The 26808-nt window shown below is 39.7% G+C and overlaps 1 protein-coding gene across 2 annotated transcripts in view; it reads right to left on the bottom strand.

Moving 5' to 3' along the window:
* jarid2 (jumonji and AT-rich interaction domain containing 2) overlaps positions 1-26808 on the bottom strand; it is a 131129-nt gene that overhangs the window by 43129 nt on the left and 61192 nt on the right. For both annotated transcript variants that reach the window (XM_002932688.5, XM_012965406.3), the window contains 3 exons: positions 24635-24770; positions 11296-11428; positions 2703-2872 (listed from right to left, as the gene is read on the bottom strand). In XM_002932688.5, the coding sequence (XP_002932734.2) occupies positions 2703-2872; positions 11296-11428; positions 24635-24770 (439 nt within the window). The remainder of the gene's footprint in view (positions 1-2702; positions 2873-11295; positions 11429-24634; positions 24771-26808) is intronic.

The raw sequence follows: 26808 nt of genomic DNA, 5'->3' as shown, positions 1-26808 counted from the left end.
TGCCGAGCTGCATTTCTAAAAGTTTGCAGATGTTGTACAAGATCATGTTGCTCGGCTTAGCTTGATCTTCCACCATCAAAATGCCTTTCCACCCCATGGTACAAGGAACATTTTGGTAGCATTTATCAAAATAAAACGTGTAACAACAAGATGTCTATGCTGAAGCTTTAAGGCAGGGGGGTGTCAAACTGGCATTCTCAGCTAAAGCATCCAGTGATGGCTGGCTGTGGATTCTGGATGCTATACATAATATTTGGAGGGCAACCCTTGGTTCAAAACAGGACACTGTCTGAGAAGCAACCCATTGTTTGCTAAATTATATCTATCGGCACCTACAGCCAGCCATCTGGAGCATTTATCTTTGCCCCTTATTAATAACATTGGTATTTTACCAGCCCAATATGTAAAAATGATGCTCAATTCCAGTCAGGTGGCAATGACAAGAGCATTGGATATTGGGGATTATTTGTTTGAACTAGGAAACAAATGGTACAAACCCGGTACTAGGATGAGTCACAGCTGGACCAAGTAGTATTTGCAATGCCAATTGGCCCAGTGCCCTGCATACCAGACACCCTCTATTTGGTCCACTCCCTCCAACTGCACCTGGGCATCACAACAATCAATTATAACAAGTACTTAGGAGTAAGCCAGCAATTACACATGTGAATACTGCCCTAGACCCTGAATTAACAATACAGTAATATAAATGGTAGGCAATATCACAAATAGAACATTAATTTTGTGTACAAAACAATCAAATGAATCCCAAATTCAAAGAAATTAACCATATCAAATGGACAGAAGAAGAGGAAGAAGAAGAGGTTCTCTGATGAAGTGTCCAATGACACAAAATGCATTAGGAGGGAGGTGTCAGAGGCCATGGAGCACTTAGATACCTCTTGTTGTGGTTAATTTTTTTGATGTTAGGATACATTCATTATTGTTTTGTGCACCAAATAAACGTTTCATGTGGGAAACTGCCTGCCATTTGGATCACCTGAGGCATGTGCCTCTAAGTTCCTGGGTCCACTAACCAGTAGTAACAAATAAAATGCTTACTTTCAAAAAGCAAGCCTATAAATGCAAACTGCTGATTTGCTGCCATGGGTTACTGGAATTTGAGCAAAACCTGCTCTTGTTATTACATTACCTAGGAAATTTTCTCTATATAAAACAACACTTTGTTGCAAAGTAACTGTTTGGCATCATATTTTGGAGTGAATAGGAGTCGGATAAATTCGGTGCCACTTTCAAGCCTATGATGAGAACTTGAGTTTTGCTGGTTATTACGAAATAAAACCATGCTTCAAAGCCATCAAAGCAAGCATTGTGCTGCACGTGCTACGTAAAGCCTGGCACAGGAAAACAGCACATTAACATGTTCCCTTTATACCCCAGAGATATTTTAGCCAGAAGCAGCTCTAGTTTAACGATGCCTGAATTGTCCCCATGTGTAAAGAAATTAACACAACAAACAATAGATTATTGTTTAGTGAGTACCAACTCTATGATTAAAGGAGATATATTTCCACAAAATAAGTTCAACTTAATTAGCTTTTCGAGCACAAACTAAGCAAGCAGCAGATCCCATTAAAGCATTTGCATCACAAAGCTTTTTTATATTCTTAACTGAGTCTGGCTTCCGTCATGGGATATTAAGAGCCATTTCGGATAGGTGTTATTGACTGTTGCTGTGTAAGTAAGCAGTGTGAACAGATGCAGGCCTGATACTTAAAGGTTCAGAAATAAACATTATTCACCTGAATCAACCTGCCAGTTATTTCTATACTGTACATGTAGCAAGTACTGAATACTTGATTACATATAAATACATATTAGGTATTTTTTAATTATTATTTTCTTTAACTATTTAGACAAACCCAAGGAAAAATGCTTAAAAGGAACATGTACTATTTGCTTGCACAGATATTTGTATCTAACTGTTTTTGCTTGGGCTATTAATTTCCTGTTTTACCCACATGCATAGGCAGAAGAAAATGGTTATGCTTATTATTACTGTTATTATTTTTAACAATGAAATTAATAACATGTATTTATAAAATGCCAACATATTCCAAAATGCTTGTGTATGCATTAAACATATTAGAAAACATACAAAAATAACCAATAACTAATACAAGAGGAAATAGGACCCTGCTCAAAAGAGCTTACTTGGAAGGAAATAGTTATCCAATCAGCAGACGGGAGGGTTACATTGAGACTGCTGTAATAAAATGATAAATTAATGCGGTTACCACTGTGGTGGAAGAACTAAGGGGGAGGCTGGGGATATGACTACATCAGGGCCCATCTGCCAATGGAACTACTGGGGATACCACAGAGTAAGAAGGATGGCTGGTGCAGGAAGCATGGGTGAAAATATAGCACTCATGCCCATAGGGGTAAAGATATGTAACTGAACTGCGGGGCTTTCCCTCCTGTTAAAAAGTACAATGCTGCCAGATCAAAAAGGTACCAGTGTACAATTTCCCCAGCGTGCAGCTACCACCAAGAATACACAAGTGCTGCTTTCTGGTATCCCTCCTACAAAATCTGTTTTTCCTGGGGTATTACTATAAAGAAAAATAATCAATAACCCCCACCCCCCAAAAAAAACTAAAATAAAAGCCACCTGTAACTTGTTTTAAAATACCACTGCCTGCATTGCCTTACTTAAAGTGTGCTAGACAATGGCTTACCTCTAAGACACAGAAACGTGAGGAAATCTTCAGTCTTGGGCTTGCGTTTGGAGAGGTCTGACATCTGAGTAACAGGAGGGGGTAGCAATGGCTCCACAATTTTGATGGGGGTTGTGCTCGGACTGTTTGGCTGGGATTGGGCAAATTTTCTTTGTGCTTGCAGCCTTGGCCTAAAAAATCAAATTACAAGAATGATGATTATTAACTCATATTTAAAACACACAAACATATTCCACAGCACTGTACACTAAAAGGGAGTATACAGTAAACATACTGCATACAAAAAAAAACCTGATACAAGAGGTAGGACAGAACCCTGCCAAAAAGAGCTTACACTCTAATGAAGAAGACACATGGAGCTACTAGTAGCAGCTACTTGTCACAGCTATAAAAAATAGACAATGCTGATCATTTACTGATAATTGTCTCTATGTGTGTTTTAGCGGAAGCAATTCTCAGTATTGTCTATGGCAGGGTATTCTCTGATGTTTAGTAGCCGTGACAAGTAGCTGCTACTAGTAGCTCTGTGTGACTTCACCCTAATTGGTTAAATCAAAGCACAACACATATAATCCCACACTATTTATATCTCTACACTACAGTGCAATGGGCTTATCTGGTACATGCCACACAAACACAATTTAACAGGTAATTTTAGCACAGACATTTAATAAGTTTACCTAAAGGGGTTTTTTTTTGTTTGTTTATAGAAAATGTCACAAGACTTGTGTTTCAGAAGTGTTTCAGTTTGACTACTCTGAAGGGAAATGTAGATGTTTCAGGTAATGCTATCAATGCTATACCCAGACCTGATGTCAAAACACACAATCAAAAGCGCAAAACAGTAGTGATGCTAAATAAAGCCACTGCTTGATCAATTATAGTAAAGTGCTTTTGGAGACTAGCTCTGCTGATTCATTACAAGGGATGCAGGGGGGGTTAGTTCTGATAGTTACAGTTAGGGAAAGGCCCCACACGCAGGTAGCTGATAAACGGCAAAACACATTAGACTTTGCGTTTGTTGGTGGATATCGGCTGTGTACCTGCATCCAGGCGGATTCAATGCTTCCAGGTGCAGGCACAATTAGAAAATTTTCAAGGGTAAGGGGCGGATTGTCAGCCTATGCTTATATGCAGGCTGACAATCCTCCTTGTGGGGCCTTGCCCTTAAGGTGCCCATACACCTTCAGCTCTGGTCACTTGGCGATGTCGCCAAGCGAGCGGATCTTCTCCCGATATCCCCCACCTAACGGTGGGCGATATCGGGAGAATCCAGGCTAATTTGATCAACGAGGCGATGCGGTCCCCGATCAGACTAGATTTTTTTAACCTGCCCGATCGATATGTGGCCAATTTCAGGCCAGATATCGGTCGGGCAGGCCCGCCGCTAGTGCCCATACACGGGCCGATTGGCTGACCATATGCTTGAAAAATCTTCTCATTGTGCCTGCACCTGGAAAGCACTGAATGTGCCCGGGTACAGGCACACACAGCCAATATCCGCCAACAAACAAGACTTTGCATTAGTTGGCGGATATCAGCTGCGTGTGCCTGCACCTGGGAGGATTCAATTCTTTTTCTGCTGACCGATTACAGAACGGTCCTGGTGGTGGCTCCACCCACTTTTCTTACCTGGAACTGCAGTTACCCAGTGACTAACTTCATCAGCAGTTTACATTTAAACCAATAAAAGTCCATAGGTAAATTGTGATTGGTGGGTGTGTCCCCTTTTTCAAAGTCACCTAGTGACAAATCTCAAAGTTTGGGCACCCAGGCACAAATAGTGTGCAAGTGACAGCATTTTAAATTTAAACCAATAAAATTCAATGCATGAAAGCTGATTGGCTGTTAGTGGCCCAACCCACTTTTCCTATTTTTGAACTGAACCCATGTTTATGTAATTCAAGTTTGGGGAGTGCAGCTTCAAAGCTGTAAGAGTGGCAGCAGTTTGAAAAATCTTCCCTGTCAAAGTCAATGGGAAAAATTGGGGTGTTCGGAGCGGCGCCATAAAAATATGGGGGGGCAAAAAACAGCTTAGAAAAGCACAAGCAACCTGTTCTGCTATAGGACTAAGAAGTGTGGAGAGTTTGGACATTGTACCCCTGAAACTGTAGGAGGAATAGCGTTTAGAAAATGGGGGGCGCTAAGAATAAGAAGAAAAAGAAGATTAAGAAGAATCAGAAGAATAAGCTGAAGTCGAAGAACAGTATGTTGGGTTTTTCAACCCAAAATAGTTAAATAAAATGCAATAAATAACTTCTGCTTTGCATACCTCAAGGAAGTTACAAGGAAGTTACTAGAGGTGTACTCAAGACGGATTGGCCCTGTATACTCAATACCAGCACTTTCCATGCATTCATGCCCCCTTTTCATGCTCCCAGTACAATATAATTGACAGGAAAGGACACTAACAAAATTTACATAACACTTTATAAACAACAATTAAAATTACAACAAAACATTTAAGGAAAAATGTTCCAAAAGCAAAACTGCAGCTTTACAGTTTAAGTTTTGTTACTAAAACATAAACATTTAAGCCTTATTATATCTGAATGCTTCCACAGTTGTGTCCTAATATTAACCAGGTCCCAAGCTCTCCTCCGATGACAGCATGATTGGACTGCCTGAACCATATAAAAACAGCCCATGTTCTCATGATGAGCACCTGGTCTTCTATCTGCCACGCACAAGAGATCAAAATGAAACAGCAATGCTATGATTGCACATTTGTTCCAGGCATTTTGGGAAAAATAGAATGAAGCTTTAAGCTGTTTTGTAGTGTAGCTGTAGCTTAAAGGATAAACCAGGATTTGTAGCATTAGTACCAGAAACATACAAGTAATTGGTACTGTGTTTAGTGCAAGTAATGTATTCTAAGAATTGCTGTCATTTCCAGCTTTTTCTATTAAAACATTATCTTTGTCTTTAATCTTCTTCATACCAATCTTATAACAGAGACCCAGCGTCTAAAAACAAAACAAAAAATCTACAATATATTAGTGGGGCTTTTTCAGCAGAAGATAATTTAGATCAGCTGTACAATGCTTAAATACATGTTACTAATAAAATGTTTTAACAAGCACCCTATATAATAAAGGAACCACTTTCAAACCTCAAGTAATTGCCTTGCAGCTAACACACTTTTTAGGAAAACACAAGCCCATTGCTTTGTATTAAAAGCTTCATGTGATGCAATTACAAATAAATAAATCACATCTGTTGCACTCTGGTTTCTGCCAACACTATTGTTTAAACTAAATAAATAAATATAGAATTAGTATAAACGCACAGATGTGTATAGCCCCAAGAAAATTATTTGACTCTGCTACATGCTGGGAGATTATCAGCAGTCATAGACAACAGGTTTATGCCTTTCTCACAGTCACCTAATTGCTCTCTGGCATCCTTAGCAAACAGTGGCTAAATATATGTCCAAACTCATGGCAATAAAATCTATATTTTAAAAGTGTGGATGAATGATAGAAACAGCACTCACAAGACCGACTAAATTAATTGGGGAGACAAACCCTCCTTTAGGCTGGGTTTGACTCCCAAAATGTTCACTGCACATGTCAGTCTGTGGCTTTAATAAAAGTAGCTGGTAAGTTATAAGAAACAATTGCAACTGTATGTTTTTAACACTATATTTTATTTTAATATATATTCTATATTCAAATGAAGATATTCATAAAAATATATATATTTTTTGCATATAGGTGAGGAACACATTGCAGTGATCAACAATACATACCAAATTAAAATAGGTTTGTGACTTTAATTGCCTATTCCGTTCTACATTCACTGGCCAGATACTGCAGTGCCAAATGAACGGTTATTTAAGACGTATGCTTAAATGGTGTAACCATTCTTAATATGATGATAACCAAGATCCAGAGGGAGTCTTTGTGAAATAGATGAATTGAGCGACAGTGCTGTAAATGAGCATCTTAAAAATGAAAATGGTTTTTAAGAAATACAGATCTTTATGCCCGTTTTAAAGAAGGTGCAATAACGTGGTTGTTTTCAGTTTATCACTGTGGCCACCAACATTGTTTCTTGTTAAGGATCTTTAGGGCTGTCTGTGGAGACCTGTTGCTGGGATTTGGACCTACAAGATTTTTATGGCCCCCAGTCTGTCAAGGCTTGCACTGACTGCTTGCATAAAAATGTAGACAGCATGCCTCTAAGTTGTGGATTGAGAAGGTACTTGTAAGAACATACAGCAAGAAAGCTGCAACCCCTAAAAAGTCTGAATTTAAAATGACTAGGCAAGCATCATGTTCACTTTCATATCAATTAACATATGCCTTGCTTAACTGCTTGGGTCTGAGAAAAACAGCTATTGTATAACCTGTCCTTCTTGGCTGAGGAGAAGAGTACCATTTGCAGAGCATGTTCCTTGGTCCTGAGGTATATAGTTGTATTAAAAAAGTACATTTGTTATACATAGGCACCTATTTTTACTGAAGATTCATTAAAGGAAAAGGAAAGGTAAAAACTAAGTAAGCTGGGAACTTTCTTTACACAGCTCAGCGTTTTTTCTTCCTGTTTGGCTTCTGATCATCTGAACAGGTGAAATATGGGGAGACTTAAGGGCACTATTGAGACAACTGAAGGTATGCCTGCAGCTTGAGATTAACTCTTTATTAGCCTTTCATTCTCCTTTAACCATTTAAGAAATCCAAAAAAAAATACTATACTCAAATTTATAACAGTGATAGTTTTGCAGTATTAAAAATATAATCAAAGCCCTTAATAACAAATTAATAGACAGGGTAGGAAAAGGATGAAGGACAAAGTGGGAGGAACAACATTTCAGTGCAAAGAGTCTGGATTACACCCAAACTGTATGCCTTTAAATGGATTATCAGGGCAGCGACACAACTGTACATATATATTGGTGGCGTAAAGGCTGGGTGCGACAGAAAAAGTTAAACTGTTGGCAAAATATTTCTGTGCATTTAACATATTATGGAATTAGGCATGCATTCCAGAACAAGTCAGGCTTGAACAAAGACTTAAAACTTTGTATTTGAACCTATACTCCCTAATTAAAGGAAAGTAACACTAAACCCCTTAGTATTTTGAATGCTTTAAAAGAAAATACCTGTTAAAACTTGGCCTTCCTTCTGTTTAGGAAGGAGTCAGGCTAGACTTGATCAATCGATCGTCGCATAGTTGATGCCTGCTCCTTCCTTCGCTGTATCTCCTTAGTTCAATTGACAGGAAGCAACAGGAAGCCAAGTTTTAACAGGTATTTCCTTTTAAAGCATTCAAAATACTAAGGGGATTGCAGGATAGGGCAGTTATTGGTGCAGGGTAGAATAGCTTTTTCACAAAAGTTACTTTTCCTTTAATTCAGCCTTAATTTCTTTTAATAAAGAATACCAATAGAAAAGCATAAATTGAAATCCATATCATATACATATGATCTGTGAATGATCGTTAACTAAACATTAAACATCCACAACAGCATTCTGTTTCTATTCTTTGCAGAGCAAAATCTTCTCCTAGTTCAATACCTATTAACTTTGGCAGGGGCTAAAGAGGCTCCGGCATGGCAGTTTTCCCAAGCAGCTAGGAGTCCCCAGACAGATTTCAGGCAAGGAATGAATATTAGCTTTTCACTGGCCATTTAGGTTGGATCCAACTGAAAAAGCAAAGTCTGAGCCAAGAGTCTCCACGCATAGATTTTCACCATGGCATCAATTACTTCATTTACGTGGAGGCAGTGATGAAAGGCCAGTCAACAATGATTTTCACACATGCCTGTTGCACTTAAATGCATAGCTCAGTGGGGTATGGAAGCGCTGTACAATAAGCCAAAAGGTTTAATTATAAATACACCCTCGTCTATCCAGAATTCCAAGTTGTTAAGTCAGAAATATATTGCACGCAATTGCAATAACGAATAATATGATCTTCACATAACCCCTAGACACAAACAGTTTGAAGGGCCCAGCTATAAGATCTCATCAGTCTATAATTAAAATAACAAGAGTAGTGTATTTGGCTTCCCACTAGATATTGGTGGGATTTCCTTCCATTCAGCCACAGCATTAGTAATGTTGGGCACTGATGATGGGGATTAAGCTTGGCTACCAGTCAGCTTTCCAATTTATTCTGCAGGCATTTTGTTGGGTTGAGGTCCAGGGCTCTGTGAGGGCCAGTCAAGTCGTTCTGAAGCCATTGCAGCAAACCAGTTCCCTGTGGAGCTCACTTTGTGCTTGGGGGCATCATGGTTCTGAAATGGGAAGGGGCCTTCCAAAAAAGTGTTGCCACAAAGAAGGAAACACAGAATTGTAAAGAATGTAAATGAATAATGTATTGTTACATTTTCATTTCAATGGGATCAGGGGCCCAAAAACATAGAACCGCATCCAAAATCATTATTTCCCCTCCACAAAACTTTACAGTTGCAAAAAGGCAGTTAGGCAAGTAGCATTTCCAGGTGTCCGAGAAAACCAGATTTGACTACTGCTGATTCGACAATGCACAGAAGCAATTCCATTGTTTCAGACTGCATGGATTGTGACCTTTATGGCACACTAGGCAATGCCTGGAACTCACCATGGTGCTTTTAGGCTTGTCTGTGGCAGTGAGTGTTCCGGTTTAGGACATAACATTTTTCATACACTGCAGTCTTTGGCACTCATTGGTCCCTTTCTGTAGCTTGTGTGGACTACCACTCTACAGCTGAATTCTTTCATTTTAAGGCCACCAGGCTTTTGTTCCATTCAGGCTAATATATAAAAATTTTTTGCTCCCTGGAAAATATTATTTCTCCAAAGGCTCAAATATTGGCATCACTCCCTTCATTATAATACACCCTACCTAAATAGACACATTTCATGGTATGACGTGAAGGAGTTAATGGAAGTAGAATGCAGAGAGGACAGACCTAGTTGCTGTGTTTACAAACAGCTAGACACTGTTTTTTTCTAATCAAGCAAGAAAAATACTACTTTGGTCCAAAAATTATGGTTATAATGTGGTATGCTTTTTGTTTACACAAAAAAATTATTTAAGTGTCCCATAAAAAACTAAAATATATATCTATAATTATTTGCAAAGGCTAATTATAAGAATAGAAATTCAAGGCTTTCTTATGGTTTTCTTCATATTTATTTATAAAATATACCCCTAAACAAGTGTTATTATAATTTTTTTTAATTTATTTATTTTTTTGAACGGATTGAAGTTTTGGCAACAACATTCTGGGACCTAACAATGTTTTTCAAAACATTTTATTTTTTTACATATTATTTACATAAATTGTAAATAAAAACCAAATTGCAAACCTAAGGAAAGAGCTCTTGCTCCACTGTGAGGTGTTAATCATTTAAGCTTACCATTATAGAGGTGGGACAACACACTAGCCAGTGGCCCTTTTCAAATAGAAAAGTTATTTTTATTATGGTCATATGCCCAAATGACATATTCTGAAGGATATTTTTAATGTAATTCATCTCATGCTGTTTAATTGAAACCTCAAAAAGAAAGTCTGTCATCCAAAAAAAAAAAAGACATTTTTGCAGCCTATTAAGGTAAGGTGTGAATGATCTAAAATCTGCATTTTGGGCTATATTCCCAAAATGTAAACAAAGACCTGGCAGCAACACCCTAAGTAACAGTATAATGCAGATGTAGAGCCAAACTGCCTATTGTCCTACTCACCCTCTCTTTGGTTACTTGTCAAACTTTTAGCTCAATGAGGCCTTTTTAAAGAAGAACTAAAGCCATTTTAAACAGTCATAGTCTGCTTAATTTTCCCTGGATTAGAAGGATCTTATATTATCATTTCTTTTCAAAATGTAGGTAACAAAACTAAAAAAAATGTATCCATTAGAAATACTGTATAGTATGAAAAGCATTATCCTCTGGACACATGGCCTTGGATGGCATTTGTTTCTTTTATTGTTAACCACCGCTCCATAAAAATTAGTGTAAACTGTTCGAAGCTATCCTGCAGCACATTTGAGCATTGTCATGAGTTTTTGTTTCAGATGCCATATCCCTATTGTAAGCAAATTCTAATCATTTTATCCTACACATGCTCAGCATTCAATCAAACCCATTCTCCACATACTAGCCATCACATCTGTTCACTATTATAACCAGCACATTCCCACCATTTTATCAGTTACTTTCTATCCTACAGGTCTCCACATCCTTCTATCCAGCATATTCTCCCCTTTATACTTATTGCAATATGCACAGCTCAGACTTGTTTGTGGGATTTGGATCTGCCAGTCAAATGTCATGCAAGAAGACTTTAAGCACTGATTAAGTGCTCACGGTGAACGAAATGCTCAAGGCAATAGAGATGTATTTTCAATAAAGTTTTTTATTTTTAACTTATTTTTCTGGTGACCCACATGTTTTTTTGAGTGGCCAAATCAATTTGTATGCTCTTCTGCCAGTCAAATGTCATGCAAGAACTAAATCCTTTAAGAACAGCTTTCAAGGAGATTTTTCTTGCCAGTCATGACAGATTTCAAATACAAGACATGGGTTGCAAACTTGAATATCCAGGCTATAAAAAAAAACAACAAGCGGGACACTTCATTTATTAGGTAGATCATACTCTCACCTTTTTCTCACTGGCCCATCTTCTGAGTCTGATGAAGTTACACTGTTGGTGTGTGAAGACCCTCGTGACGTATCATCTTTCTCATTTTCCGATGACTGCACTGATCCTTTAGTTTGTCCATTAAGGAGGAGACCTGCAAAAACCACAGTATCAGGAATGTACATACAGTGACAGCAATGTTTAATTAAAGGAGAAGGAAAGGCTAATAAAGAGTTAATCTCAAGCTGCAGGCATACCTTCAGCATACCCCCCAACTGTCCCGCTTTTCGCGGGACAGTCCCGGTTTTTACAGCGCGTCCCGCTGTCCCGGATTGTTCAATGAATGTCCCGCATTACGGAAATGCACAACATTCATTAAACTATCCAGGCCAGCGGGACGCGCTGGCTGCAGCGGAGCGCTTGTCTCTTCTTGCGGCTCCTGCTTCTTATTCTGATCCTCGTACGGCGGCGACAGGTCCTTTTATAAGGTTGCGCCCGTGCGTGTGACATCACACGTACGCACGGGCGCAACCTTATAAAAGGTCCTGACGCCGGCGTCAGGCGTATGGGGGCATTTTCTTTTGGAGGTACTCTCTATGGGGGCAATTGGGGGGCTCTGTGTATGGGGGGACACTGTGTAAGGGGGGCTACTGTGTGTGGGGGGCACTGTGTAAGGAGGGCTACTGTGTATGGGGGGGCTCTGTGTAAGGAAGGCTACTGTGTATGGGGGCACTTTCTATGGGGGCATTGTGTATGGAGGGTACTTTCTATGGGGGCACTGTGTATGGGGGCTACTGTCTGTGGGGCAATTGAGGGCATGGTCTATGGGGTCAATTGGGGGCACTATCTATGGGGGGTACTGTTTATGGGGGCAAATGGGGCACTGTGTATGGGGGGCACGGTCTATGGGGGTGCTGTCTATTGGGCCATCGTGGGCACTATTTTAACTATTTTAAAAATGAGGTGTGGCAATTGGGGCGTGGTCACAAAGTGGGCGTGGTCAAAAAATTTGCCGCACTACGCACGCCAAGTCTTTTTGTCCCTCTTTTCATTTTTCAAATGTTGGGAGGTATGCCTTAAGTTGTCTCAATAATGCCCTTAAGTCTCCCCATATTTCACCTGTTCAGAAGATCTGAAGCCAAACAGGAAGAAAAAACGCTAAGCTGTGTAAAGAAAGTTCCCATAATGCCTCACTCCTGCACAGACACCCAAGACCAGTGAACATGCTCAGTTAGTAAGACTATAAGTCAGCTTCCTGCTGATTGGCTCAGATCCACATTCCTAAGGGGGGAGTGAGTTCTTAGCATTCTTGAGGGAGGGGGGAGCAGGAGAGAGCAGAGAACAGAAAGCTGCGTGACTGTGGCACAGGAATTACAGACACAACTAATATTTTTCAGAGAAGTCAGTGCAGCGTTTCTGTGAGTGCTTATGGCTGTATACCTTTCTGATAAAGCTTACTTAGTTTTTACCTTTCTTTCTCCTTTAACACACTAGGTACACTTTTCCCAAGACAAAATATGAATTTTTAATTTTAATGTGTAGCATATTGCCATGATTCCTGACAAATACAGCTAAAGAGACACTATCTAAATGATGTTTGTTATGGTTAATTTTTCACTGGAAAAATTGTATTTCTTTTTCTGAAAAAAGGCCTAGTTATTTTTCTGCTTGCAATTTTTTCTGGTACACACAGGCCTGGCAGCCTTCTTTCTAGCCAAATGATCTCAGTGTCACTCCAAAGGTACACATGGGGAAATCTGGAGTATTCTTATGCTATGTAGAAATGTAAGCTAGAACAAAACGCTTCTGATAACCCTTCTGTTAACTTTGAACTAAAATCATGCAGCAGTATTGTGTAGGTGATCATTCATTACCTGGATGTACTGGGTGCTTTCAGGTAATAAAGGGTATTTTTTCTTGACAAAATGCTCCGAAATACCATGTGTGCCATTAGGGAATCAGTGGGCTGACACTGTGTGAGCTGACACACACAACAAATTTTAGAGCGGAAACAAAATAGTATGCATTTTTGCTCTGAAATCCGCTCTGTGAGTGTACACTCACAGGTTCATCCAGTCTATGTTAGTGCACACATACAGGGCCTAAAAGGCAGCAGATCTGCTTTTCTCCATTGGCAAATATATATGACTTGTGTGTGTGTGCGTGCGTGCGTGTGTATACATATATGACTTGTTTGCCATTAGCCTTATTTAATTTCAGGAGTCTGGTATATTATTAAATGGTACAAGATACATTTCCCTTTAGACTTTACTTGCATTTTAGATTTAATGCCCTTGAAATTGCAGCTTTTTATCGGATGTTAGGGCACCCAATCATTGTCTGCATTTCTAGGTCAGACTGGAATAAAATACCTCGAAAATAGAGACATGCGGGCTGCAAAAAAATAGCTTCAAGGGTGCATGGCTGGAATTCCATAGCTGTTAAAATAATTATGAAACTGTAGCACTTTTGTCAGCCATTTAATAACCCTTTCTTCTTGGAGTTTCTGCAGTTGACAAGGTGCTAGGTTAAAATGAAAATATAAATAATCTTACAGGACAAAGGCGAAAGGAGTATTCTGATTACTGCTCCTTGCAACTACAAAGGGTACTTCTTAGGGAATTCAATTGGAGGCTCTGTGAGTTGCTCTGCTTTGGCAGTTATCCTCTGCACAATTTTCTCTTTGTGTTGTATACTACAATTATACAATTAGAAATACAGTTTTGACATGAATATGGACCAACAGCTTCTTTTCAGCCAACATGTTCCTATATGTAAACTGTACACATTTTCCTTTGAAGGAATATTGTCAGTATAGGAATGGGATTCATTATCTGAAAACAAGTTATCCAGGGTGGGGGGATGCAGCCAGGGCCAGAACTAAGGGTGGGCAGAAGAGGCACCTGCCTAGGGCGCAACAGTGGGGGGGTGGCCAGGCAGGTACCACATCTTTCGCCTACCCCTCGTTCCGGGCACTTTCCCACTCACTGCAATTGCCCTGGCAATCCCGCTGCCCTGTATGCGCGCATCACGCATGCAGACAGGGGGGGCCAAGCCAACCAGGTTGCCTAGGGTGCCTGGCTGGCTTGGCCCGGCACTGGTTGTAGCATTTTGACCAGGGGAAAAAATCATTGACAGCTCCTGCATGACAGGACAAAAGCCTTAGGGGAACTTCCTAGATCTCAAACTAATGTATTTTGTATGACAGAGGCCTTTTTTTTTTTTTTTTTTTTTTAGTTTGTATCCTTTTTTGTTTTTTATCATCCTCATCACTAGCACATAAGGTCACAGATATTTTATTAAAAAAAAAAAATGCCTGCAACAGTCAAGGGATATCAAATAAGTGTTCAAACTCACAATGCCTCCTAACTGGTCTTCAAGGTGGGTGCTGCAATGGTATTCTGTCGTTTTGCTTGCTATGCTTTAGAACTTAATAAAGGACAGCACAGAGTGCCACTTCCTTTAAACTTTTATAAATATGCAATATAATGCAATATAAACAAGCCTTACAGGGATGAGTACTAGCTGCCAACTAGGGTTTCCACCTTTTTTCCCTTATTAACAGGGCCGGATTTGTTTTCGGCGCGCCCCTAGGCCACCCCGGTGAACAGCCCGCGCCCCCCCAATGCGCATGCGCGAATGAGCGAACAACCGCTCGTCTCCCTACCCCGCCTTCCCCTGCGCGCCCGCGAGTGCGCATGCGCATATATTTAAAGCCCCATACGGAGCAGTGGGGAGAAGTTCCCACTGCTCCGTATTGAAAAAAACTTTAAAAATTCCATTGCGGCGGGGCGGCATGCCGCCCCTACATTTCTGCCGCTCTAGGCCCGGGCCTTTGTGGCCTCTCCACAAATCCGGGCCTGCTTATTAATACCGGCCTTTAGAGTGGGGGTGGGCCATGACATCAGATTGACAGGTTAGACAGTGGAATGGGGCAGGGAAGTGGGCAATGAAGTGGCTGGCCTCTATATAAAAGGCTGTGATCTGTCGCGTAAGAGTCAGGAGGGATTATAAGTAGGGTTCCACCCTTACAAATTTACTGGCAAATATATTGCCAATAAATCTGTAATATCGGCACTGGTCGCCAATCAAATATCAGCTGGGTGGCAAATCTACTGCTAACTTAGCAACTCCAGCCCAAGGTCCTTGAAGGTAGCTTACTGGCCTGTTTATTTGGAAAATCAGCTGGCTGCCTGACAAATAACTGGCTGGGGATCATCCAGATATCTATCATGGAGGTTTAAAAGTTCCATTAAGCGAGAACCACACTGTACTGTTGGGGTGCCATGCCTAATGATCTAATCAGTCTAATTTGGCCCATTGTTTGAACAGCCATAAGGGCAAAGCTCTGCTTGTTTGGTGACCCTGTCAAATAAGCTGAACTTGCATCATGCATGCCCAACTTTATACTAACTCACTCCCAATGTCTTTCTGCCCATCCGGGCATGTAGGGCAAGTTAGAGGGGCCATTTCTGTCTGGCCGAAAGAAAGTGAAGAACGGCTGCATGTGTATGGACCGTGATACAGTATCTGACCTCTTAGCCTGGGGGGATTGATCTTCTGGAGTACTGCACAGGTCAACCCATGTATGGCCACATTTAAGGCACAAAATTTGTGATTTTGGGGCTACTGACACTACATTTTTATGCTGTGTTATGCATTGCTTTTTTTACAGTGGTATCAATTGTTTATGCTGTTAAACTTGCAAGTATCATTAACATTTTTTTCTGCACTCATCACTATTTTTTTTTTTTCTGTTTGCTAAAAGGAGATATTTTCTACACAATGATTGTTATTACTGGTCTAGGCCTAAGCAAATATAGCAACTTTTTGATCTTCCCTCCAAAGGACTAAAGGTGACCCAAGCACAAAATGCATAAAGTTACTTGCCAAAAATACAAACAAAAAGAAGTTAACATAAATAAGGTGCAAATTATCTGCTAACACTTTATTTGTGTTTTTATCAAGTATTTGGAAACTGTGATATCAACTAAATGTTTTGCCCATTTGTTTTTCATGCCACAGTTAATGAAAACAGCATGAAAGTGGGGTTAGGCATAATAAAGCACATTTATTTCTATTTATTTCATCTATATACCATAACAATCCTCAAAACTAAGCTCTTGTGAGCAGGGCCCTCTGATCACATTTCTACTATGTAACCAGTGTTTGTCAAAATATTCAATATTACCATGTAATTAGAAATTAAAGCATTGAGCTTTATAAATACATGATAATAACGATGCCAACTTGATGTATATGATTATGCATGAATCATATACACAACATATGACACAGAAAAAACTACAAGGTTTTGAGGCCATGGTTTGGTTAGGAGGATGTCCAGTAAGAGCACTTCTCAAGGTGGCCATCCTTCACACTGATTCAGCAGCTTATCTGCCTGTTTATGGGCACCCCCGATGGGCCTACCCGACTGACATCTGGCCTAAAATTGGCCAGATCTCAATTGGGCAGGTTTGATTTTCTGTTGTATCAGGGACCGCACTGGCTCTTTAATGTGGTCCTCGGGCAGACTGCGCCTATGTCTGCAACTATAATTTGAACATTAGGCCCTAGGGCCAAATGATCGAATTAAACCGATATCGCCCACCATAGGTGGGCATATCGTGAGAAGATCCGCTTATTTTGTGACCTTGCCAAACTAGCGGATCTTACCATGTATGGCCACCTTTATTCAAACAAACTGAAAGCATCCACATGCAAATAAGGGCATTTTGCCTGTTGCTATTTTACCAACAGCCAAAATGCCATGTGTGACCAGAGATCCCCTTGCGTGACCAGACCAGAGCTGTCAACCAACCCCATGTCATAAGGGAGATAATCTCCTCCGGGACTTTGAGACCTTATTTTACCTTACCATTCAGTGTGAAGATGAATTCAGGCCTAAAAAAGACAGGACTGAATTATTATCTCCTTCATGACATGTGTTTGATTGACTGGGGTTTGCATAAGAAATTCAGACATCTAAGATGCTAGATTTATACCTAATACTACTGACAGTATGTTTAATGGAACTAATTAAAATAGAATTTCCCTTCAGCATTTTTCTGGACAGATATTTGTTTTGTCTTCTGGCATTATTTGTTTATAGAAAAATGTAATACTGTATTTCTCTATAAATCAGACCTTTAGTTCCTCTTCATCTTCTACCCCCCACAGACCTCCCTGACTCAAGTGCTGACCCTCAGTATTTCACCTCTCCTACATAACAGTGGGGAGAACCAAGCCTATAAAAATATCAGGACTATAAATACCTAAGTACTTGCTGTCTGAAAAGGAATTGCAGTTTAAAAGGCTATTGCTTAAAAAAGGAGATTTGTCTTTTTAATGAAACAATACTCAGAGCAGCTTTAGCAGCCATGTTAATGTGATCGTTCAGTGATATACAGTGATAATAATCCTCTTACGCATAACTTACTCCTTTTGTTGAGACACCTAATAACATTTATGTAACACAGGCATAAAATAGCTCCCCAATGTTAAACAAGTATCATTGAAAAGCCTCTTTAGAGAAAACCTGCTAATCTTTAAACTCTGCCATCAAGTTGCAAAAATGGGTATAGTATACACAGAAGGCTAGTTTTCTTCTTTATTATATGTAATATTTTGTAAGATTGTTGATTAGAGAGAAAGGATGAAATCTCAGCACTCTTTTAAGGTAGTTATAATCTCAAATCTAAACATCACATCTAAACAAAAACCATCACAAAATCTTTAATAAGCAGGAAAGGAATTGTAAGTCCAACTTCCTGCTCCAACAATCCACATAAAGAGAGATGCATGATAAAACCCCCCGAAACAAGTATACTCTGAAGCATAAACTTTTGTATATGGTTTCCAGACATTGTAATTGCCAGTGCAACTGGAGGAGAGGCATACTGTGTGCCCCTAAGGGTAGGGGCGTTTACCCTGCTCCTCTCTGCCTGTGCTTTGGAGGCAGGTGGAGAGAAGAGGATGCGCTCCAATACGTTTGTGTTTAGCTGGATTCAAAGGCACAGTGTCGGCCTGAGTGCAGCTACAGGTGGTATACTTATCACTGGGGATGTTGCCCATAGAAACCAATCAACAAATACATTTGAACAGACACCTACAAGTTAGAAAACAAAAGCAAAGATCTGATTATCTGGTTACTATTGGCAACATCACCGCTGATGTTCGTCTCCAATGTTAATAAATACACTCCCTAGTGTGTCCTTCCAGTAAGGTGGCACCTACTATGCATGTGCATGATAATAACTGTGGGTGCAGTCTAACAGGAACTGGGGAGAGTCTAAACCGGAGGCTTGCAAAAGGGCTGGGTAGAGCACAGTTTTCAAGCAGTTATGGACATATTTGAACCCAAAGGTATTAAAATAAAAGCACTTACTTCTATTTTACATCATTTTACATGGTTTAGTGCATTGTAAAATTTTATGGTATATGTCCCCTTTAAATTAAATGTAAATCTTAGCAACTTCTCCACATAAATACATTCATTACAAATTTTCAAGGGTTTTATGTGTAAGCAGCAGATTTATTAAAGTTTGAAGCTTGCATTTGCAGCACTGGATTTCTTATCTGGGCACCCAAAGGCCGTCCCAATTTGTCAAAATTTTGGTGCAGCATGCTGCCCCTAAATTTGTGCCGCCCTAGGCCCAGGCAATTGTGACCTCGCCACAAATCAGGGCCTGTGCATTTGAAAAAAAAAATTAAACTAAAAACTCGGAAATTTACAAACTCGATTTGTGAAAAAATATGCCTCCCCATGTCATTTCTACTAAAAGCACTTCCAACCTTGATTTCTGAACAATGTTGCAAGCTAGCGGATTAAACTCCTAAAAAACAACTGACTCCTGTTAAGCCGGACATACAGTTGCAAGAAAAAGTATGTGAACCCGTTGGAATTATATGGATTTCTGCCCAAATTGGTCATAAAATGTGATCTGATCTTCATCTAAGTCACAACAATAGACAATCACAGTCTGCTTAAACTAATACCACACAAATAATTAAATGTTTCCATGGTTTTTATTGAACACACCATGTAAACATTCACAGTGCAGGTGGAAAAAATATGTGAACCCCTAGACTAATAACATCTCCAAGAGCTAATTGGAGTAAGGTGTCAGCCAACTGGAGTCCAATCAATGAGATGAGATTGGAGGTGTTGGTTACAGATGCCTTGCCCTATAAAAAACACACCAGAAGCATTGCCTGATGTGAATGATGCCTTGCACAAAAGAGCTCTCAGAAGACTTACGATTAAGAATTGTTGACTTGCATAAAGCTGGAAAGGGTTATAAAATTATCTCCAAAAGACGATGTTCATCAGTCCATGGTAAGACAAATTATCTATAAATGGAGAAAGTTCAGCATTGCTGCTACTCTCCCTAGGAGTGGCCATCCTGTATAGATGACTGCAAGGGCACAGCGTAGAATGCTCAGTGAGGTGAAGAAGAATCCTAGAGTGTCAGCTAGTATGGCAAAATATTCTGTGGACAGATGAAACCAAAGTTGACTTGTTTGGAAGAAACACACAACACTATGTGTGGAGAAAAAGAGGCACAGCACACCAACATCAAAACCAAATCCCAACTGTGAAGTATGGTGTTGGGGGTATCATGATTTGGGGCTGCTTTGCTGCGTCAGGGCCTGGACGGATTGCTATCATCGAAGGAAAAATGAATTCCCAAGTTTATAAAGACATTTTGTGGGAGAACTTAAGTTCATCGGTTAACCAACTGAAGCTCAGCACAAGATGGGTGTTGCAACAGGACAACATCCCAAAGCATAGAAGTAAATCAACAACAGAATGGCTTAAACAGAAGAAAATACGCCTTCTGGAGCGGCCAGTCAGAGTCCTGACCTCAACCCGATTGAGATGCTGTGGCATGACCTCAAGAAAGCGATTTACACCAGACATCCCAAGAATATTGCTGAACTGAAACAGTTCTGTAAAGAGGAATGGCCAAGAATTACTCCTGACCGTTGTGCACGTCTGATCTGCAACTACAGGAAACGTTTGGTTGAAGTTATTGCTGCCAAAGGAGGTTCAACCAGTTATTAAATCCAAGGGTTCACATACTTTTTCCGCCTGCACTGTGAATGTTTACATGGTGAGTTCAATAAAAACATGGAAACATTTAATTATTTGTGTGGTATTAGTTTAAGCAGACTGTGATTGTCTATTGTTGTGACTTAGATGAAGATCAGATCACATTTTATGACCAATTTGGGCAGAAATCCATATAATTCCAAAGGGTTCACATACTTTTTCTTGCAACTGTACATGTTAACATTTTAGTCGTCATACGATGAATTTTCAGATATCGATCATTCTTTATATTGCAACAATCTAAAACCAACATTCAGCTTGTCAGAAAATATAAACAAACTAAAAAAAAACCCAATAAAAATGTGCAATATATATTGTAAGTTACTTAGAATAACATTTTATTATGCAAAAAAAACAGTTTTTGATTAGAAGACCCTTTTAAACTTTCCAGCTTGATAAAGAAATCCTAAACAAATGTACTATGTCCCTTATTTATTATAGACTATTGTAACAAAACATTTAACTTTTTAACTTTATTAAGGGGGGGGGATAGAGATCCAGCGTAAACAGCATGGGGCCCCAATTTTGGGTCCCTACGAACAGGTTACTAGGTTTTCTTTGTTATAATCTTGAAAAACCCGGTAGAAATAAGATTCTAATTGAAAAGTGTTTTTTTCAAACCTGATCTAACCTGTTACATTACTTTGCAAACTGTGAATATTTCAGCATTCTATTCATAGGAGAATCATTAACTATACCTAATGTATGCCCAAACCTGAAAAGCTACAGGAAACCAAGGCAACTGACCTGTGAGAGTCTCTAGGCCTCATTTACTAGGTGCAGGCCAGGGTACAAAACACACAAAAAAAAGAATGCAAACCAGAATGTTTTTTGAGCTTTGCACACTGTCTCACATTTAGTCTACTAAATGAAGGTCTCTGCACTCCCATAAAGGGCTGTATTCCTGAGGAGTGGCCTGGGGCACTATGTGGGTGTTCCCTTAGAAGCCATAGCTTGGGTGTCATTCAAGCTAGGAAGCACAAATGAATGCCAATTGGGCCCTGTACTATATAAGGCGATAAGCAGGGCTGCATTGTGCCCAGGGTCAGACTGGGCTGCTGGGGCACCAGGAAAAACCTGGTGGGCCCTGGTGGCCCAGACCCAATCCCTGTCGCCGCTCCCCTGGCCGCCGGTGTCCCTCCCCTGATGCATTGAAAGTATGTTTAACTTACACACACTCAGAGGAGAACGTTGGGCAGGGCCCCATGCGAGGGTTAAGGTGGCGCTGTGGGGGATATGGGGGATGCGGGGGACACGGCGGGGGCACCTTGGGGGGTGCAGGGCCCCGGGCAGTAGCCTCGGTGGGCCCTGCACCCCCAGTCCGACCCAGATTGCGCCCATTTTTCAAGTGTATCGGCGGATTGTCAGCCTGTGCTTATTCGCAGACTGACAATACACCTTGAGGGGCCTTACCCTAAAGGGAACAATTTTGTGACTGTGTGGTCTATAGCCCTGCCATCCAGGAATTTTATAAATGAGGCCCTTTGTGTCTGTGCATGACAAGAAATATCCTTCACACATTTACATGTGTGTTGGTTAGCAGAATATCTAGGAGAGATGTTTTGCTTATAGCCATACCAGGTCCAAAATAGAGAACCATACAAGTGTGTTTGCACTTTGTTATAGTAACCAATGGAATCATTTTAGTGGCTCCACTTTGTAATGCAGTTTTGCTGACAGGAACTCTATAAATCCGTGTATGTAAATACTAGCAGAACCCCTGAAATAATGCATACATTCCAACGTGCATACATAGAAGTAGGTGTTGGCAGAGGCCTTACTTTGATTTATGGCTCACAGACTTCGATTTATACGGAGCCAAAGAGGAGGACAAATAACGTGGGCCAAAATACTCATCCCCTGCTGTAGCAGGAATCTAAGGGTATTTCAGGTCAGCAGAGACTCTAACAATTTTTAAACAGGCAGAGGCCAACTAGCAGGGAATAACATAAAAACAAGTCATTAGCAGTTTTTATTGTGTTGCTAAGTCTATTACATTACCGAGTTAAAGGAATGGTTCGCCTTCAAGTTAACTTTTAGTATGTTATAAAATGGTCAATTTTAAGCAGCTTTTTAACTGGTCTTCATTTTCATAGTATATATATATATATATATATATATATATATATATATATATATATATATATATATAAATATATATATATATATAGTTTTTAAATTATTTGCTTTCCTCTTCCGACTCCTTCCAGTTTTCAAACGAGAGTCACTGACCCCGGCAGCCAAAAAATAATTGCTCTGTGAGACTACAATTTTATTGTTATTGTTACTTTTTATTACTTATCTTTCTATTCAGACCCTATCCTATTCATTTTTTAGTTTCTCTTAAAAACCACTGCCTGATTACTAGGGTAATTTGGTCCCTAGCAACCATATAGCTGCTAAAATTCCAAACTGGAGAGCTGATGAACAAAAACCTAAATAATTTGAAAACCACATATAATAAAAAATGAAGACCAATTGCAAATTGTCTTAGAATAGCATCCTCTACAACATACAAAAAGTTAGTTTAAGGATGAACAACCCCTTTACATATCTGACTTAAAATAAATAAGACTTAATGTGTTAAAGGACATGTATAGATGAATAAAAAAAATTATATTTTCCTTAGTCCAGAGTTAGTTATGAAAAGATTTTTAAAAGTTGCAAGAAGTCAAGCAGGAAAGTCCCACACTATGGCTGTAGCATTCAGCAAGTTTTATCTGAGATGCCACTTATTGAATGTTGTAGCAAAGCCAATGGGAGATACAGACTTGTACACCACATGCAAACTATTACAATACTCGACAGAACTGGGCCAAGTATTACTGCTGCCTAAGGCAATACTACTTAGGCCTGCACTCAGCCAGCCTGCCCCCTGCATGCACACATCCATTGCTATCACTGCTGCTGCTGTTTCCATCTCAGTCTGTCTGTGGATCTCAACTGCAAGATGCCTACTCCGCCAACCCCTAGTTCTGGCCCTGATAGTCTGAGAGAAGTTACCATGGTGGCCACATTGGACAACTTATTTACCCATGTCCTGCTGAACTAGTCTTATGCAAACAATAACAAGAAAGACATTTATGGTGTGTTATGGTGTTTGCTTCCCTACTGTAGGCAGTAAAGTCAGAAAACATACAAACACTGATTATATCCCCCCCAAAAAAAGAAGTGTTCGTAAATAGTGATGAGTGAATCTGTCCCATTTCACTTTGCTGAAAAATTTGTGAAAATCATTTTTGACACGACTGCGCCTATTTTGATGCAACCGCACCTTTTTCTAACACGCGCCAAATTTTTTTCACAGTGAATTGTCGCAGAAGTTTCACAAAACAATTTGAAAAGGGCAAAATGAGGAAATTCGCTGCAAATCCATGCCTGCCGAAAAAATTCGCTCATCACTATTAGTAAACCAAATTTAACATTTTACATAATAAAGGAACACAAATCCTTCCTGATTGCTATCTGAATGAAGCTTGTTTAAATAATCAGGCAGGGAATACACTTGTTTCCCTAAAGATAGCATTGTATCTTGGATGTGATCAATAACTATGTGTCTGCAAGGACCTGCCATGTGCTCCCATCAATGAGTCTGGGCAAGAATGATCAGATTTAGCAATAATTTGCTAAACATGCAGATCTCACTATGCTTGGCCATCCTAAACTAGCTGTCTAATTAGCAAGCGAACGCACGTAAAGAGGTAGTTTACTTATAACTTAATTTTTAGTATGTTATAGAATATCCTATTCTTTAAATGGCCATACACTGCTCCATACACTGGTACTTTTAGCGCTTCAGATAAAGTCGGCAGCTTATCTGCCCATTAATGGGCTCTACTTATGTATCCATCAGAACTATGCATGTGTGGGCATTTTTATTTTCATTGAAAAACATTCTATTTGATAGCAGGTGACTGCCCAAGAGACAATGGGCTAATAACTGGAGTCAAAAGGAAAGGGGTGGGCCCTGCTAAGTAGTATAGAGTCCCACAATTACTGCTGGCAGCCCCTAAGGTAATGCAAAAAATATTATTCATATGAGCTGGTTCAAATTCCTTTCTAGAATGAGTTTTTAACACTACATTAAAGTTTGGCACAATGATCAACTTGCCATATTCCCTGCAGTGATAATACATATTTCCACCACACCCAAATGACAAAAAAATAAGACATACAAATACAGCTGAGGTACAGCATCAATATAGAATACAAAGGGTGTGTGTCCCCAGGTAATGTCACACTTACCATTAGGAGTTTTGAAGCTCCCATTAATGCAGTCATCACTTTGTCTCTTCTGCGCTGTCTTAAACTCTTTGAGAGACAAGTAAAGCACCTTCCGCACCACCCTTTCTTCTGACCATGGAATACCATCACTGTCATCCTAAAGAGAAAGCAGAGAAAGAAATTTAGTGTAAAGCAATGTAAATATAAATTGCAAAACTTGCATTAGGTCAAACACAGCAACCAATAAGACGTAAGATACAATAAGATATTTGCACTTGCACACTTGACACTAACTGCTAAGTCTTACAAAGCCTAATGCTATTTTTTACCCCACCATTATAACCACAAACATTATTCATTTATTTATATTAGATCAGTGATCCCCAACCTGTGGCTTGTGACACGTTCTTCCCCTTTGATGTTGCTCCCAGAGGCCACAAAGTAGGTACCCATTTTTAAATTTTTATCTTGGAGGCAAGTTCTGGAAGCACAGAAACACAGTTTAACTCTATGCAGAGTCTCTTCCAGGCCAGTTGTCTACATGAGACTACCCAATAGCCAATCCCAGAACTATTTCCATGTGTGGCTCATCACCACTTTACATCTGAGTGTGGCTCATAAGTATATATAAAAAAAAACAAAAAACGGTTGGGGATCCCTGCTTTAGATGGTCCCATGGGTCAAATAAGTGGATCTATCATCACAACAGAATCTGTAAGTTAATACATAAACCCATATGTAGGCATTTAGGAATAACAGTTAATATAGTGGTTGATTGAGATTGATGGTCTGTAAAGATGTTGTTGTTTAAGGGCAGTAGCAGACGGGGAGATTAGTCGCCTCGTGACAAATCTTTGTTGCCATGGGCGACTAATCTCCCCGCAATGCCATCCCACCTGCAAGAATGTTTCCTCTCAAGGCAACTTTGGCAAATCGTAGCACTGTGTATGGCATCCCACTGGCGATTTTCATTTTTGCTGGTGGGATGGCATTGTGGGGAAACTAGTCGCCCATGGCATCAAACATTTGTCGCAACTAATCTCCCCGTCTGCCACTGCCCTAAGGGAGAACAGGAAGGGTTCCACCCTTACAGTAAATTTTGCACTTAGGTCACCAAGTCATGCTCCTTGTAAGAAATGAGCATTCATTATTGTCCACAGTTCTAAAGATTATTTTCTGTAAATTATGAGAATTTTTTTTTATTATTATTATCATTCATTATTATCAAGTGTCTTAAAGTGATTCAAATACAGTATAATGTACTTTTACCCTACACTGGTAAAAATCATGATTGCACTACTATAGTTGATATAAACAAAGCTGTTGTATAGGCACGGAACTAGCTATTCAAACTGAAATAGGACTAAACGGCACAGGTTACCGATAAGCTCTGCAAAACACCATTGTATTCTACAGATCTGTTATCTGCTATGTAACCTGTGCATTTTCTCCTTTTTTTCCACCTTGAATGGCTGTCTCCATGCTACACAGCAGCTTCTTTATATAAACTATAGCAGTGTTTCTGAAGCAAACACAACAGTGTTACCAGAGCAGGGCAAGAGTACATTATATTTTAATTACTTTAAAAGACTTTTTTTTCATTTCTTTATGTCACTGTTCCTTTAATAACACTATATAAAAAATATTTATTATATTGCCCCTAAATTTGCAGATCAGATTGCAAGCTCTAATGAGCTTGCCTCCTGTATCCATCCAGGTTTATATTTCGGTTGTAACAACATCTATTGTACAGCACTGTGCTGTAAATTTATTAATATGTGTAAATAATTATAACAACAATAATAAACATTCATCAAATAAATGAGTTCGCAAACTCAGTGTTATGGCTATTAAAAAACAGACTTATATTATTACAGAGTCCATTAACCTTTATCTCTAGTATACCTCTGGCCAGCTATTTATTTACAAACAAATTAGACAACCTTGTGCTGTAACCCCAGCTCTTTTATTTGGCACGATTCCAGGCCCTGTATTGAATCCTCCCATCAAGAGCTTGAGACTTTGGAGCTCTCTTAAGTGCTGTGGCACACGGGGAGATTAGTCGCCCACGACAAATCTCCCTTATCGCGGGCGACTAATCTCCCCAATATGACATCTGCAGTGAGGCATGATTCTTTTGCCTTATCTGCAATCATGATTATCTTTGTAGATAAAGTGTGTTTGCATACAACTTA

Source organism: Xenopus tropicalis, chromosome 6 (assembly GCF_000004195.4).
Source record: "Xenopus tropicalis strain Nigerian chromosome 6, UCB_Xtro_10.0, whole genome shotgun sequence".
NCBI classification, from domain to species: domain Eukaryota; kingdom Metazoa; phylum Chordata; class Amphibia; order Anura; family Pipidae; genus Xenopus; species Xenopus tropicalis.
Note: the sequence above shows the minus strand (reverse complement) of the source record. Positions and strands in the feature narration are given on the sequence as shown.